A 15,487-nucleotide genomic window follows, 5' to 3' on the forward strand; every position below is an offset into this window, starting at 1 on the left:
CAGCAGCATCAGCATTACCTGAGATCTTGTTAGAAAGGTAGATTCTTGGGTGCCACTCCATACCTACTGAATCAGAAACTCCTGGCCTGGGGATGCGTGGGGGATAAATCAGTATTTTTAAAAAGCCCTCTAGGTGATGATGATGTGTGCTCGAGTTTAAGACCACTGATCTACTCCAGTCTAGACCAGTGCTTCTCAAACTTTAGCGTGCATAAGAATCATCTGGAACAGCACTATTCAAAGTGTGGTCTAAGAACTGCAGGCTCTCCAGGGAATTTTTATGCCTCTAAAGTTTAAGAAACACTGACCTGGAAGCTTGTTGAAACACACATTCTCCCCCAGTCTCACTCCCAGTCATTCTGATTCAGTAGATGGGACCTGAGCATTTGTGGTGCTGATGCTGGCATCAGGCTATCCTTTGAGCAGCCCTGCTCTAAGCAGTTGTCCCTCTGGGGTTTGGCAGGGGAGTGGGCAATGAGAGGTGCTAGTGGACTGGACAGTGCAGGTAGCCTTCCTGGAGTGGAGGAGGGAGAACTTGATCTGAGTCATAAGGGAAGGGTTGGGTTAGACAAGTGGAGGTTATTTGAGACAGGAAGGATGGGATGAAGGATGGTGATGGGATGAGCTCCCGGCATATTTGGCTGAAGTAGAGCATTCACATGAGGCAGACCTTGACTTGTCCTGCCAGGGCCTGGAGAGACCTACTGCTGGCAGCTCTCATGCACCCTCCCCAAGGAAGAGGCTGAGAGGCAGGCAGCAGGCAAACAGCCAAGACCAGGAGTGCTTCCTCATTTGCGCTGTTTTGTGGTCTCTCCCTCTGGTGGGACTTTTAAGATCCATGTTGCTCTCTATTTGTCCTCTCCTCATCCCTCGGTTTCCTTGCTCACTAAGCCATCTTTTTTTTTTTGGCTAAGATTGGACAGATTTATTTATAAGGTTTATTTATTTATTTATTTATGGCTGTGTTGGGTCTTCGTTTCTGTGCGAGGGCTTTCTCTAGTTGTGGCGAGTGGGGGCCACTCTTCATCGCGGTGCGCGGGCCTCTCACTATCGCGGCCTCTCTTGTTGCGGAGCACAGGCTCCAGATGCGCAGGCTCAGTAGTTGTGGCTCACGGGCCTAGTTGCTCCGTGGCATGTGGGATCTTCCCAGACCAGGGCTCGAACCCGTGTCCCCTGCATTAGCAGGCAGATTCTCAACCACTGCGCCACCAGGGAAGCCCTCACTAAGCCATCTTGCTTCAACTCTGCAGCTTCCTTGTTCTCTCAGTTTGGTCTGAATCTTCAGGATTGGATTCCGGCCACTCTTCTCAGCCTCCGTGTTGATTTAGTTCTCCCTGGACAACTGTGTGGCTTTGCCCTCCATATGTGCCCTCCCCTCACTCAGCTAGCACCTCAGTCAGTTCTAATGGGGTGGGGGCAGGTAATGGGGTGAGGGACCTAGCTGACATGTGCAGTCTTCTTCCACATGTTCTCATCTCTGTTGCATCCTGCTGTCTCCTGGTCAGCCCTGTGTTGCTGCCTGTGACAGAACTGGAAGGCCATGTGGGAAGGGCCAGAGGTCAGGCTTGGAGGTCAAAATAAGCAGCCTTGAGTTCATGGGGCCACTTAAGGTCTTGACCAATGATCTATGATAAAGTCCGATCACAGCAAGCTCAAGTCTGGCGTACAAAGAGCAAATATCCTTCAGGGCCCTAGACCATTCTTGTTATTCATGACTTAGTGCTCCCCAGTCAATTTTTGGTCATCCATGGGTGCTTCAGTGGTTCCTCCATCTACAACATGATCTTCCTCACAGAGAAGAGTTGCTCAAACCACCCAGGAGAGGTAGGATCAGATTCTAGAAACACCCAGGACCAGCTATCATTCTCCAGCCCTCAGTGGAGCCAACCCCTGCCCCGCTGCCATGGGCTCTCCTCAGGTCCTTGTGGCCCCTCCCTCTGGCTGCTTGGTTGCCATCCTTGCATTTTCACTGGTCTCTGCTCCCTGGTGGCTGCTTGAAGACCCAGCCAGAGAGGTCTGTGAAATCAGCCTGGCCACCTGAAGTCACCCTGCCACTGCTGGGATGTGGGCTCACCCTCACAGTCAGGAGGGCCGAGCATCCTCAGAAAGGCTTCTGTAGTTTTGGAACCTGGCCTCTGGTGGACCATCCCTTAGGGAGTCCCATGTACCCTGGGTCCCTCACCTCCCAGTGTTTCTGATATTTTCAATCCTTATTTTCTCTCACCAGTGGTTCATGGTCCACACACCAAATCTGGGGGCTGGCAGGGAGTTACAGGTGCTCAGATATCCCTCAGCTCCCTCTGTCCATCTCTACAGAAACTGGTGGGGTGGTTTACCTACTGAAAATGAGGCTTGAGTTGCCTCGTCACCCAAGCCTGCTCCTTCAGTGCCCTTCAGAAGTGCCCTTAGTGTTTTGTTTTTGCTAACACCCTCCACTAATGAAAAATGGGCTCACTTGGTGAAGCCTGGGGGTGCTGAAGACTTGAGACTTTGGCTTGTCCTCTTCATCTCTAAGCAGAGTCTAATCTAAATTCAGTCTCCCTCTTAAAAATACTTCCTGCCAAGCTCAAAAGGCCAAATCTGGAACAATTTGAACAGCAAAAGGAATAATGAGAGTACTGGATTATAGGCCATAGAATAAAATAAATATCGACAAGTGCACACTTAAATAAATAATGGAATACGTCAGTAAATGGGGGATGAAGGGAACAGTAGTATTTGGATCAATACATGTAGAAGGATTGAGAGAAATAGAAAATCCTGATGAGGCAAACACCACAGTAATAATTGTTTCAGATGACATCTACTGATGGATGCTAAAATTAGTGGGCCAAAGTTTGAGGAGAAACAGGATATTTATACAGTCTCAAAGTTTCTCTCCCAAGGCTATTAATTGCAAAAGGAAAAATAGTAACATTACAGTGAAGAAACCTTATAGACACCACCTTCACCGCATGGTCAAGGTTAACATCCCCAGTGATATGGACATATGGACATTGTGGACCCCCAGATATGATGCCCCGAGAAGGGGTATTAGGGTTCTCCAGAGAAACAAGCCAATAGGAGATCTAGATATAGATATCTAGATCTATCCATGTCTATGTCTCTTATATAATAAAGTTATATTGACTCATACAACTATGGAGGCTGACAAGTCCCAAGATCTGCAGGGTGGGTTGGCAGGGTGGAGACCTGGGAGGGCTGATGGTGTCGTTCCAGTATGAACTGGCTCAAGACCAAGGAAGAGCCAATGTTTCCATTTAAGTCTGAAGGCAGGAAAAAGCCCATGTCCCAGCTCAGAGGCAGTCAGGCAGGAGGAATTCTTTCTTACTCCAGGGAGAGTCAGCCCTACTGTCCAATAAGGCCTTCATCTAATTGGAGGAGGCCCACCCACATTAGGGAGAGCATTCTGCTTTACCCACTCTACCACTTAAATGTTAATCTCATCCAAAACACCCTCATAGAAGCACCCAGAATAATGTTTGACCACATAACTTAGCACCCGTAGTCCAGTCAGGTTGACACATAAAATAACCATCACAGAAGCATTCATAAAAATGCATGACTACTCTAATTATTAACCACCTTAGACAAACGCAAGTTGATGAACATTTTACAGAATAACTGACCAGTATTCTTTAATAAAAGTGTCAAGGCTATGAAAGACAAGGCAAGACTGAGGAGATTGGAGGAGACTAAGGCAACCTGATAACTAAATGCAGTGTGGGATCCTAGCTGGGATCCTGGAACAGAAAAGGGTACTAGTTGAAAAACTAATAAAATTTGAGTGAAGCCTATAGTGCAGTTAATTGTTTTATATTGATGTTAATTCTTTAGTTTTGGTAAACGTACTGTGGTTACCTAAGATGTTAATCGTAGCAGAAGCTGGTTGAAGGGTATACAGAAACTCTGCTATTTTTGCAACTTTTCTATAAGTCTAAAATTAATTAACTAAAAAATTTAACTAAAAAAGTTTAAAACAAAAGTTTCCTGCCATTGGGTACTCTGAGGATTTCTTAGTAACAGAGGGTATTTTTATATTCTTTAAATTTATAACTGTCTTGTGTGTATATATACATATAATTGTGTATCTACCGTGAATGCTAAATTCTATCCTTTTTTTTTTTTTTTTTGGCAAGTTCCTTTAAAAACCCTTAGACTTTTGTTCTTTTTTTCCTTCTATATTCTGTGTTCCCTCCTGACTAAAGCATCCTTTTGTAAATGTTCACAGCTCAACCCTCTTGCTGTTCCACGGAGGGTCTTTATCTGAGGTGGTGCTCCTCATGGCATATTGTACAGAGCAGAGGGCATCAGGCTGGGAGTCAGGAGACCCGGGCGCCAGCATTTCTAGTCTGGGTCTGTCACTAACTCAGTATCCCTTCCAGTGTTAACATTCTGAGCCAAATGGCAAATTTGGGCTGAACGCTATAGGCATTAGTTGATGTATGGATTCAAATGATTATATTTAGTATTTTTTCCCTTTTATCAAGGTCTGAAGTGCTCTATTTTTAGATTTCCTAAGTTTTTATAAACTCATGTACATTTTTTCCTCTTGCCCCCCAAAGTCTTTGGAGTCTACAACAGAATTCACAATTTACTCTGGCATTTCCCTTAGACTCTTTCCTTTTAGCCATTTAAGGAAATCAACATTTTGGGGGGCCAGGAAGCCAGTGTAGCTCTCCTTTAACTTGTTTTCTCCTCTCTGAAACTGGGTCGTATGTGTAAAAGTGAGATTTGAAAAAGGGCTGTCTGAACTGAAAACTTCTATTGCCCTGAGACGGCTTTGAAAGGAGGCTTCTGGTGGAAAGATGGATGGAATCTACCAGATGGAGAGAAGTGGGGGGCACATATGGGTTTTGGGGGGCAGGGAAAGGGGTGGGCACAGCATGAGCAGAGGCGTGGCAGTGGGAAGCATGAAGCATGCTGGGGAGCGGGGCTGTTCTGGGTCTGCTAGGGTAAAGGAGGATGAGGGATAAAGCTGGAACGTGGGCGGGAACAGAGTGCAATGAGCCTTGGATTCCAGGTTGAGTTTGGACTGTATTTCATAGCCCATTTCATAAACCATCGAAGGTCTTTGTGAAAGGGAGTGCCACAGTGAAAAGAGTGTCTTAGAGATTTAAGTATGGGTGGGATATGAAATGGACTGGAGAAACAGAGGGTCTCTCCTCATGAGTGCTGGTGTTTGATGAGTTAACCAGATACGGCGCTAAGTGCTTTACATGTGTTATGTCATTTAATCCTCACAGCAGCCCTAAGAAATACCCTTAATATCATCCCCATTTTCCAGATGGGAAAACTGAAGCTTTGCGAGGTTAGTTAATGACCAGGCTTTCCGTAGTGAATAACAGTGGTGGCAGGATGTGAAGTAGGATGGATCCGTTTCCACTTGGGCTGCCTCTTTATCCTGCAACGCAGTGGCCTGGAGACAACCTGGGGCAATTGTAGTAGGTAAGATGTGATAAGTCCAGGTGACAAGGCCTGAACTAGGTCAGCCGTGGTGGAAAAGGAGAGATGGGAGCGGCTATGTGAGACATCCCTGTATGGGAGCCTGATCCCAGGGCTGGGTCTGCAATTTTAAAGCTTCTCTTTATGTTTGTTTCCTGTTGGTGCTCATTGGTGAGAACTTTGCCAAGACCATGGAGACCTCATGGAAAGCCTTGCCTCCAAACTTCCTAAGTAGCTTAGGCTTCTTGTTTTTCCCGAGGAAATGAATTAATTTAATAAAGTAAGTGCTGAGGCTGGGTGAGCTTGGCTGGGGTTACTAGAGATGGTTTAAGCAAACTTCCAGGTGTTCTCAAGCACCTCAAACTTTAATGGCTAGAGTTGGAGACAAGGAGGTGCCTCTGGAGGTCTGGGGGTGATCAGTTCTTCCTTTTTTCCATGAACCCCCTCTCTCATCCACTTATCTTGATATGTTTCCAGTTACTTCCCTGCTTTGCTGTTGTGTGGGTTGATATATCACAGAATTGTTTAATTTGCTTTACTTTTGTTTCTAGTTTTAAGTCAAAGGGGGTACATGCATTTGGTTTTGCAAAGCTTTTGATGCACACTTAAACGGGCGTATAATGGGCGCATGCTGAATGCTGTTGTGACGTAGTGGGACGGTGAGGGCCGGCCCAGTGACCTCTCTCTGCTCTCTCTGCTGCAGGTGATAAGAAGTACATCATGGGGCCCAAGCTTTCCACTCTTGACGCCACCGTCTTTGGACACTTGGCACAGGCAATGTGGACCTTACCAGGGACGAGACCTGAGCGGCTGATAAAAGGCAAGCCCTACGAAGCTCTTCAGGTTTCGGGAGTTGCTGGGGGGTGGACGGTAGGAGCAGCACAGTGGAGAATTCTAGGCCAATGCCCCTGAGCTCGGCTGTGCTTTATGGAGGTGCCAGGCCGTGGTGTCTGGGGCCAGGGTCGGTTTCCTGTGCTCAGGATATGTAGAGGCTGAGGAGAGACCCGGCTTCTCACCTGCCATCTTGCTCAGACCATGTTCCTAGCAAAGCTGACACAAATCCTGCTGTGTTCTACACCAGGGCTTTTCTTCCAGCTCCTAACGTAGTGGACTTAATACTTGTCGCTGAAACAGGGCTTGCATTCCCCCTAGTGCCCTTGTTTTGTTGGTCTTCCTTAATTTCCTTTGGACTGTGGTGGCTCACCAGTTTCTGGTTTACCCAGCACTGCGGCATCCGTGGTCGGGTGGGACTGATGAGCTCACTGCCCATCTCACATGCTCCTTTTGAGTCTGAACTGGTCTCAGATATTTAACACGTGGGTATAGGTACATATGATTCTGCGTCATTTGAGTTCAAAGCACTCCTTCTCCTATTCCAGCGGGGTGTCTGTAGATCATACGCTGAGAATAGTAGACCTAGAAAGTTCAAGATAGTGGGAAAATGGGGAAAGTGTCAACAAATGCTTTGTAAGTCTAGCGCTATGTGAGGTGTTATTATTGATATTATTGTACATGCATTTTGACCAAAGAAATGGTATCTTTGTTGTGTGATCTTGATGTAAGGCCCATGAGAATTACAATTCCAAACTGGAGGGGTCGAAGTGGGATGAGTGGGACTGGAGCTAGAGGATGCACGTATGTGTGGGGTAGGGATGGGGGTGGTTGCCAGGAGTAAAATTGGCAGTGGGGCAGGGGAAGTCAGCTCAACCTGGGTTGATGTCAAGGGACCAGATCTTCATGTGTGTATGTGTGTGTGTGTGTGTGTGTGTGCGTGCGTGTGCATTGGAGTGGGGTGGTGGGATATACATGGCAGCTGGGGCCTCTGGGAGAGGCTTCCTCTGCCTTGATGAATGGGAACCATTTTGAGTCATCTCTGGTTTTAAACAGAACCTAAGCAAGTGCCCGGAGCCTGGGAATGTGGGCATCAAGTTTCCATATTTCGATTTGGGGAAGGGGATTGACAAGAGTTAATCAGGATTTTTATACCCCAGCTGAGAGACTGGAGGTGTACATGAGATCACCAGTGAATAACATATAGAGTACTCTTAATTAATGTTGGATGGATGGATGGAACCAAGCAAGGCAGAACCATACAAGAAACTGAGGCAGGTGAGCAGTCATGTGTGGTAGTCATGGGTGGGTGGATGGGGAGGTTGGTGAAGGCTGTAGCCGTGTGTGTGTGTGTGTGTGTGTGTGTGTGTGTGTGTGTGTGTGTGTGTACTCATGTGCATGCCCAGAGATTCAGACCAGGCTAAAGGCAGCAGGAGTAACTCTCCAGATTGGTGGGGATGGGGCTCTAGGTACATTACCAGACTTGGTTGGAATGGATCAGGCATTGACTGAAGGTCTTTTAGAACGATAGCTAGGCGGGGATAGGGATAGTATGGACTTATATTTAATTTCCTGAGTGATCAACATGGAGGTGTTCCTTGTCTTGTGATATGTTGGAAGTTATCTAAATTGAATATGTTATCATATTGGTGATGTTTGTAGCACTTAAAGTAGTTTCCCTTTATTTTAATCAGATTTTCCATGGTGGTCTAAAAGATAGTGATTCCTTTTCGTTCATCTAGGGCTGTGTTTTGTATTTACTCTTTTTTTTTTTTTTTTTTCCACACACACACACTGTATTTTATTTTTACAAGAGATAGTGTATTTACTCTTGCTTCCTGTTTCTTCGTACTCCCTCCTTCCCTACCACACCACCTTTACACACCTATGCGTACACACACACTCACATCTACTCATATGTTTCTATACCCACATGCCCTGTACACACTCACGTGTACACATACATTTACACTTCTACCCAAGCACATACACACACACACCCTATGCATACACACTCACACACACACCCTATGTGCACACACTCACACACACACTACAGTTGACAAACAACACAGATTTGAACTGCATGGGTCACTTATACGTGGTTATTTTTCAGTAGTAATGACTACAGTATCACACAGTCCATGTTGGTTGAATCCACGAATGCGGAGGAACCTTGGATACAGGGGACAGACTATAAGTTCTATGCGAATTAACCCCCATGTTGTTCAAGGGTCAAGTGTATTGAGGCCATCTGTTATTTAGTCAGAAAGGTTTAGGTATCCAGTATCAGTAGAAATCTCAGATTGTACAGAATCCCTTCTCGAAGGAATGAAGCATCTTTTGTGAATTTATTTATGACTTGGCCCTTTCCTCTATTACTTCCTGGAGGGACTTGAGGCATTTAGTGTTCTTTTTAAAGAAATGATCAGTGTTTTTGGAGAATTGATTTTGAGTCCCATGCGGAGACGCCCACATTTGGGGGAATCTGATGCTGTCACCTGCAGGGCACTTTGGCACGTAGATGCAGATCCTTAAAATAAGCCGGTAGCTTCCAGCTCTCCGTGGGGATCGGAGGAGCACAAATCATTCAAGTCCACAGCAAGCCTCTAAAGCTCACTTCAGTCATTATTCTATGCCCCTTTCTAACCTTTTGATTGGAGCTGCTAATGCAGGCAGACTACTAATTTGATCTCAACTTCTCTGCCTTTGCTCTTTTTGTGGTGGAGACCTTCAGAGGAGAAGTAGAAACAAACAACTAAGAGTCTGGATAATTTAGAACTGGCTCACATCCAGGAGTGGAAGTGGCTTGGATTTGGCAGTTTTCTGCCTTAGCTTTGGAACAGCCAAGCCACTATTGTCCTTGCCATCTGTGTGAGTGTGTGTGTATCAAAATTAGCTTTTTGGTCCTAGATATTATTTAAAATAATCTAGCCACACAGGCTACTCCAGGAAACATCCAGAATCATGAGAACTTTTCCTTAATTTAGGTGAGTAGGAGGACAGACTTTGAATATTCAGCAATTCTTAAAATATGCATAATATGTTTGTGTATGATATGAAATGTCATTTCCTTACTAGAGAAAATTTAGAAAAGATAGAAAAGTTTAAAAAAAATAAAATTAACTTGTGACCCCATCACCCGCAGAGAAATTCTGTTAATATTGTGGTATGTTTCCTTATCTTTTATCAAGTACATGTATATATGTATGTTTAAAAATTGGGATCATTATGTTGATATAGTTAAAACCTCCAGTTTTTAAAAAAAATTAATTTATTTATATTTGGCTGCGTTGGGTCTTCATTGCTGCGCGTGGGCTTTCTCTAGTTGTGGCGAGCTGGGGCTGCTCCCCATTGCGGTGCGCGGGCTTCTCACTGCAGAGGCTTGTCTTGTTGCGGAGCACAGGCTCTAGGTGTGTGGGCTTCAGTAGTTGTGGCACGCGGGCTCTAGAGTGCAGGCTCAGTAGTTGTGGCTCACGGGCTCTAGAGCACAGGCTCAGTAGTTGTGGCGCACAGCCTTAGTTGATTCGCGGCAGGTGGGATCTTCCCAGACCAGGGCTCGAACCCGTGTCCCCTGTATTGGCAGGCGGATTCTTAACCACTGTGCCACCAGGGAAGTCCGTAACCTGCAGTTTTTAATTAACTATGTATTATGGCCATTTCCCTTGTCATTAAATATTTTTCAAAACAGTGTATTTAGTAGTTGCATAATATCCTATCCCATGGCTACATTGTAATTTATGTGATTAATCTTTTTCTGGACTTGTGGGTTGTTTCAAATAATTTTTACTAACATTCTATATTAACCACTGTGCCACCAGGGAAGTCCCGAATCTCAGTTTTATTATCAGCAAGTTTTTTTTATTAAAGTATAATTGACATACAGTATTATATTAATTTCAGGTGTACCACAGTCAATGTCTGTGTCCATTTTGAAATGATCACCACCATAAGTCTAGTTACTGTCATCATACAAAGTTAATACAATATTATTGACTATATTTCCCCATGGTGTACATTACATCCCCATGACCTATTCTCTTTATAACTGCAAGTTTGTACCTCTCAACCTCCCCCATTCATGTCCCCACCCTCTGACCTCCCCTCTTCTCTGACAACCACCAGTCTGTTCTCTGTATCTGTGAGTCTGGTTTTGTTTTGCTTTTTTTGTTTGTTTTTAATTAAAAATTTTATTTTTAGTAGCAAGGATACTTTACTTTATTAATTAATTTTTTTTATTGGAGTATAGTTGATTTACAATGCTGTGTTAGTTTCTGCTGTACAGCAAAGTGAGTCAGTTATACATACACTGCTTGTTTGTTTTTTAGATTCCACATGTAAGTGAAATCTTATGATATTTGTCTTTCTCTGTCTGACTTATTTCACCTAGCATAATACCCTCAAGTTACATCCATGTTGTCACAAATGGCAAGATTTCATTTTTTATGGCTATGTAATATTCCATACTATGTATGTTTATGTGTGTGTGTGTGTATTTTCTTTATCCATTCATCTATCAATGGACACTTTGGTTGCTTCCATATCCTGGCTATTATGCTGCAGTGAACATAGGGCTGCATGTATCTTTTTGAATTAGTGTTACTGTCTTCTTTAGTAAATACCCAGGAGTGGAATTGCTGGACCATATGGTAATTTTATTTTTAGTTTTTTGAGTAACCTCCATACTGTTTTCCATAGTGGCTGCACCAATTTACAATCCCACCAGCAGTGCACGAGGGTTCCCTTTTCTCCACATCCTCACCAACACTTGTTATTTCTTGTCGTTTTTAGCAACCCTCTTAATGTGGAGTCACATTTGATATTTTGATCAGAGTATCCTTATTAGAGAATTGCATGTGGATTTGGCACTCTTTAAAATAGACATGGAGAATTGAAGAGCCTAGAAAAGTGAAAGTAAAGCACAAAAGGGAACTGGTTCTGCCACATAGCTGCTTGCCCTGGAGAGCCGTATCAAACCCAAAGAACCTAACACTGTTTTTCTGAATTTGTAAGGAACACAACCTTCTGTGTTTTAAGAAAAACAAACACTGTTCAGCAGCTCTTTTAGCAACAGTTATTTATTGTACGTGGATTATTTTTTTCTTGGCTTATTATTTGATAGATTAAAAGGTGGAAAAAATGCTGGATATCTTTGAAAAACATACACATATATGCCCACCCCATACTCTTACTGTTCTCCATTCAAAGTCTTTAGGAAGAGGTTGTGGGAGAATTCGGGTCTCAGGGAAGGGCTGGCTCAAATGATCTTTGCTGGTCTTTGTATCCTGAGATCTGTGAATTAGCTTCAGGGAGACTGGGGAAGGGGGTTGTCCTCATTACCGCATTCAAGTTTGCTAAGAACTTTTTTTTTAATATTTTTAAAAAATTTTATTTATTTATTTATTTTTGGCTGCGTTGGGTCTTCATTGCTGCGCGCGGGCTTTCTCTAGTTGTGGCGAGCGGGGGCTACTCTTTGTTGCAGAGCACGGGCGCTAGGTTGGTGGGCTTCTGTAGTTGTGGCACATGGGCTCAGTAGTTGTGGCTCGCGGGCTCTAGAGCACAGGCTCAGTAGTTGTGGCGCACGGGCTTAGTTGCTCCGCGACACGTGGGATCTTCCCGGACCAGAGCTCGAACCTGCGTCCCCTGCATTGGCAGGCGGATTCTCAACCACTGCGCCACCAGGGAAGCCCTGCTAAGAACTTTCCTGAAAAGGAAATGTTCAGCGCCCTTGCTGCCTGTGTGACACAGCGTTATAGGCAGCAACCAAGGACACAGCCAGCACCTACCACAGGCGTGGAGCCAGGAGGTGCCGAGTAAATACCTGGAAATCAAAAGAGTGTGTGTGAGCGCCAGCCCTAGGTTTTCCGGATATTGGCTGGTTAAGAACCCGGGGCTGGCAGTGGTGCTGGGAGGAATTGGAGAAATATAGGAAAATAAAAGGAGTCACTTTTTTCAAAGAGCCGTGGGGAATGTTTCCATTTGAGAAACTCCAAGAGAAAAGCTCTTTATTCTGTCTGGGAGTGTCCTTGGGGTAGAGGGCCATTTGGCTTTCTGATAAATATCCTCTCAAGTTGTCTGAGAATATCAGTAATCACTCATTAGTCATTTTACTAATTCATTTTATTGGATTTTTAAATTAAAAAGGTAATACATATTGTCACAATAAGTTGAATTAAACAGGTGTATTTTAAAAGATTTATTACCTTCCCCTCACCCATGTCCAGTGTCACTCCCATAGAAAACTAATATTAAGGATTTGGAGTGAACCCTTCTGTGTCTTTTTTTTTTCATATACAAATTTACATACATGTATATAGCTGTTTTGGTTTGTTTTTATTGTTTTAAAACTAAACAGTGGAATTGCATTATACACATTACTTTATAACTTGTTTTTTTCACTTAATAGAATATTATGTCTTTTTAACAGTTGCCCAATATTCTATAGAATTGATACACCAGAATTTATTCAATCAATCCCTACTGATGGACATTCAGGTGTTTCCATCTTTCTTTTCTTTCTCTTTTTTTTATTGACATAATACTGCATTCGACATCCATGTTCATCTATCTTTACATACTGATGATTTTATTTTAGGTAGAATAGAGTACTAAAAGTGGAGTCCTGAGCCAACAGGTAACTGAATTTAAAATTTCAATAGATAACATCAGATTACTTTCCTAAAAAGCTTATAGCAATTTATACTTCCACTAGCCATGTAGTATAATGCCTGACCCTCCACACTGGATGGTATTAGACTTTTTTACCAGTCTGATAGGTGACATTGTCTGATTGTTGAGTACACTTTGAAAAAAACCCTGCAGTTTAAAAAAAATTATTTCACAAAGTTTACATCTTCAGTGTAGACATTTATGTTAACATGGGCATCTCTCTCTCTCTCTCTCTCTCTCTCTCTCTCTCACACACACACACACACACACACACACACACATTACACACAGGCTGTTTCTACTGCCGACTTTTTTCATTCTTTTTGGCTGGTAGCACATTGAGTGGGTCAGCTGGTGGAGAATCTAGGAACAAGCAAGGATTGGCAAAACCAGCTAAACGGAGAACTCAACTGTAAATTTTCACTCTTTGTTTCACTCTTTTTATCAGGGGCAGGATATGAGGATGGGCATGTGAGCTCGCAGCCCTTGCTTATCAAAAAGCACACCCTTTCTTCACTGTGTGATAGAGAGATCTCTTCTTCATGACAACCCATTATCTTTGAGTGACAACACCTGTCTCCTCAAAATTCTTGAGACTCCAGAAAGAATTACAGAAAAATATTCTGTAACAGGTAGTGGGAAGCTATTAATTCCCAGGCCAGGCTGTCAGCTCATCAGGAGAGAGGCAGAGTCCAGTCATGGTGAAGGGAATGGAGTCTGGAGACTGCTTGTGTCTGAATCCTGGCTCAGCTACTATATAGCTACGTGACCTTAGGCAAGTTAATTAACCTCTCTGTTGCTTCAGTTTTCCTATTACAGATGGAGATATTAATAGTTCCTGCCTCATAGGATTGTTGCCAGGACTAGGGATGGGAGTTAATATAATTCAACAATAAATAAAGCACTTCAAGTAGTGCCTGGTACACAGTAAGGCCTATATACATGTGTGCTATTATTAATTTTTATTATTGCAGACTGAGGGGGTTCTAATGTCACACAGTCATGAAGGGGGCAGCTCTCCTGGAAGAAAGGTAAAGAAACAGGCTGTAGAGAGAATGGCTACAAAAGAAGTAGAGACAGTCATATATTGTGTAGATCCCATGGACATTGTGACTAGATTCTTACTTTCTGGGAATGGACTTGATTGAAGCAAACAGGGTTGTCCCCAGGGACTGCTGTGAAGTGACCACAATTCATCTTTGATATTCCCTGCCCCCAAAGGCCCCTTGCTGCTGCTTCTGCGTCTTTATCTAATTCTTGGTTACCAGCAATACCTGGTGAGGCGTTTCGTAACTGCTTCCCTGAGGGAGAAAATAAGGGAAAGTTTTGCGTGCATCTGCCCAAAAAGGAGCAATGATGTTGGCTTCTTAGCTTCCGAGTGTGTACAGAAAGTCTTCGAGTTGGGGGCAATCAGAATGGACTCATATAAGTGTGAGTTGAACTGTTTTGATCTGAGAAGACTGAAAATGGTGACCTGGAACCAATACAAATCCACTGGTTTACAGGATCCATGAAGCAGGGGGATTTGCCTTATTATGTTTTGTAGCGGATGTATTTAAGCAGAACAGCAATCAAGTTCTGAAAAATTTTAGTGGGAAAATGCTTATAATGTTACAGGAAGTGACAGGTAATGATAATAATGACAATAAATAAATAGAAAAAAATACTGAAAGAAATCACACCAAAATGTTAATTGTGATTACCTTGGATTGGTGAGATTATAGGTGCTTTTGTTTTCTTCTTTATGTATATATATATGTATTATGTGTATTTATACCATTTCTATATACAGACTTCTAATTTTCCAAAATGAGCATATATTATTTTCTTTGATAGAAAATAAAATAAAGTAGTTACAGGCTGTAACCAGTAGAGCTGTTAATATAGAAACAGCCTAAATGGCTATAATAGGGGATTGGAAAAAACAAAATGAAACTATGGTACATCTGTATAATGAAGTACTATGCAATTATCAAGGTGGTCATGGAGTGAAATTAAAAGGTTTACATTATATGTTGCTAAGTGAAGAAAGTAGCATAGGAAACAGAATATATAGTAAATGCTGTATAGCAAATGTAAATATATGTAAATGTATATATAAATATGTAAATTTCAGGAAGAGCTTAAATGAAAATGTTATTATGGCAAATGGGATTATTGGTAATTCTTTTATTTTTTGCTTATCTGTATTTTCTAATTTCCTGCAATAAAACATGGATTACCTACACAATAAGTGAATGTTTATATAACTTTTAAAAAATAAACATCCAAAGAATATTCTTAGGGCAATAAAGTCCTATAAGAGACAGTGACAAATTATATACTTATGAGGAGTGTTGCCATCTGGTGGATCAAAAGCAAAAACTCACCCTCTTTCTACATTTTTCATTTGGAATTAGGAAATGAAAGCCATATACCGTGCCGTATTTCAGATGAATGCCTGGACAATTTTAGCAACTTAACAAAAATGTTCCTTTGATGCACAGGAAAAAGAAGTAGACCAATGACCAAGCCCAACGAACCCAATAGTGGGTGCAGTGTT

General features: G+C 42.8%; 1 protein-coding gene across 2 annotated transcripts in view; it reads left to right on the forward strand.

Moving 5' to 3' along the window:
• The window catches only part of FAXC (failed axon connections homolog, metaxin like GST domain containing), a 118,349-nt gene that overhangs the window by 59,450 nt on the left and 43,412 nt on the right, over positions 1 to 15,487 (forward strand). For both annotated transcript variants that reach the window (XR_009005186.1, XM_007169659.2), the window contains exon 6: positions 6,149 to 6,265. Coding sequence is in view for 1 of the 2 variants with exons in the window: in XM_007169659.2 (XP_007169721.1) it covers positions 6,149 to 6,265 (117 nt within the window). In the remaining variant the exon portion in view is untranslated. The remainder of the gene's footprint in view (positions 1 to 6,148; positions 6,266 to 15,487) is intronic.

This window comes from Balaenoptera acutorostrata, chromosome 14 (genome assembly GCF_949987535.1).
Source record: "Balaenoptera acutorostrata chromosome 14, mBalAcu1.1, whole genome shotgun sequence".
Lineage (NCBI taxonomy): Eukaryota > Metazoa > Chordata > Mammalia > Artiodactyla > Balaenopteridae > Balaenoptera > Balaenoptera acutorostrata.